At 33.4% G+C, this 2,120-nt stretch overlaps 1 protein-coding gene across 1 annotated transcript in view; it reads left to right on the top strand.

The window, feature by feature from the left end:
- Window positions 1,786–2,120, top strand: part of LOC105176374 (probable mannitol dehydrogenase) — a 4,242-nt gene continuing 3,907 nt past the window's right edge. The window contains exon 1 of the mRNA XM_011099156.2: window positions 1,786–1,987. Coding sequence (XP_011097458.1) covers window positions 1,890–1,987 — 98 coding nt within the window. The 5' untranslated portion in view covers window positions 1,786–1,889. The remainder of the gene's footprint in view (window positions 1,988–2,120) is intronic.

Here is a 2,120-nt window from a genome sequence, read left to right on the forward strand (position 1 = left end):
GCATCATTCCGAAGCTTCCATATGTTCCAGAGAATCAAGATTGGAATAATATCTCTGATGTGTGGTTTAGCGTCGATTCTATTTTTCCAGGATTGGATGAGAATAGTGATGTCATTTGTTTGGGGGATATTAATTTGGAATTTAGCAGCGAAATGACCCCAAGCTTCCAAAGACTTATTGTTATGTAGAAAGAGATGCGGTATGGTTTCTTCTGCTTCACAACAATAGCATTTGGAGGCCATTGTAATCCCCTTCTGCTTAAGCCTCTCATCGACAGGTACCCAATTATGAATCAATCTCCAAATAAATACTGAGATGTTAGGGATAATCAATTTGGACCAGAGAGTACGATAGAAGGGCTGAGGAGATTGGTGGCTTCTATTTCATTCCAAGCTGATTTAGTGGTGAACATACCATTCTTGGACAGTTTCCAATGGAGAAAGTCAGTTTGGTTGTCAGTAATGGGGACATTCATGATCAAATCGATTATGTGCTGTGGAACAGCTTGTTGGAGTTTGTTAACGTCTCACGCAGAGTTGTTCCAGAACCAGTTAACAGGGACATGAATCTTAGTATTATTTCATCTCTAGTATATTATATACTTTTTTAAAAAAAAATAAAATATTTTATGGACTAATATGTTCTATGGCTTATTTACTTTTTCATCCTTAGATTTTTTTTATATTTTTTCTTTTGAAAAAAAATAATAAAAATAAAATAATAATTTTTACCTCATCGTGTAGATAAAATAATTATTTTACATTTGAGAAGAATACTTATAATCTTTTTATTAGAAGAATACTTATAATCTTTCCAACAATAAAAGGTATTCATATTGTACTGAATCTTAGGAGTATATGTATAATTTACCCTAAAATTTAATAAATGCAAATGGCTACAGTAAAGGAGAAATGCAAAGAAATCAAGGTGCAAATTCGCTAGTGTATGAAATTTACATAAATGTCCCCAAACTTCTCAATAATCTAAAAAATGGCCAAAATTTGTTCCTTTCTTAATTGGGTCGGACCAACTCTGCCCCGCCTAAAATCGAACCTAGAAATGTACGACTCATGATGACTATTCGATCGTTTTGGATAATTCACCTAAAATCAGTCGGTTCAAGAATATCTATAAATATTAGTTTTTAATGCTCCAAGTACAACTTTTTACATGCTGAATATTCTTATAACATTCATATTTTCTCTCCTATGACATTGCTAATTAAGTATTAAAGGTAGATCATAATCGGAGTCTTCTTGATATTGTTTTCACATATTTTTTTTCTTGCAGAACATACAACCAAATCTCTAACTTACCTAAATATTTTTATTTTTATTTTAATTATTAATAAAAAATATTTTTTAACTCAAGCTCGAGCTCAAAATTATGAAGTGGGGCTCGACTTCGAGCCTAAATTTTGCTGGAGTTGACTCTTTTACACCTCTACTTTCAACCAACCTTTTTAGCTTATTGAGAAAATTCTATATATTCAATTATTTTTTCAAACATTAACTTCATTGATCTGTTTTTCACTTTTATTTTTAAACTTTCTGGATTTTTATTAATTTATATTTTTTTAATTTATTTCTTCTAAAAAAAACAGATGCTATTGGAAACACGCGCTACCAATTTTTCAAGAAAAATCAAAAGAAAAAGCAGCAGTCCAACTTAGCACCTCATCAGTGACAAACTCCCTCTGACTGTAAGGACTAGTCATTGAATATTCAGCAACGGACCTGTCAAGAACCGCATTCCACATTCCTATAAAAGCCCACTCATTTTTGTCTCCAGCACCAAAAACACTCTCCAACTTTACACCATCTGCCCACCCCACTACTGTGTGCTCTTTTACTGCGTGTTTCTTGGGGTCACTGTGTGTAACTTTGATAATGGCAAAATCTCCAGAGCAAGAGCATCCAGTAAACTCCTTTGGATGGGCTGCAAAAGACCCATCTGGGCTGCTCTCCCCTTTCCGTTTCTCCAGAAGGTCTGCTCTTTTTCTTCTTGAAATTTGTTCTGATTGAACTCTTAACTCAATTTAGTATATGGCGTTGGGAAGTTTTTGTCCCTTTAGTTGCATGTGTTGTTTTTATTTGAATCTTTACAGAGTCTCAAGAGAA

Source organism: Sesamum indicum, linkage group LG13, assembly GCF_000512975.1.
Source record: "Sesamum indicum cultivar Zhongzhi No. 13 linkage group LG13, S_indicum_v1.0, whole genome shotgun sequence".
Classification (NCBI taxonomy): domain Eukaryota; kingdom Viridiplantae; phylum Streptophyta; class Magnoliopsida; order Lamiales; family Pedaliaceae; genus Sesamum; species Sesamum indicum.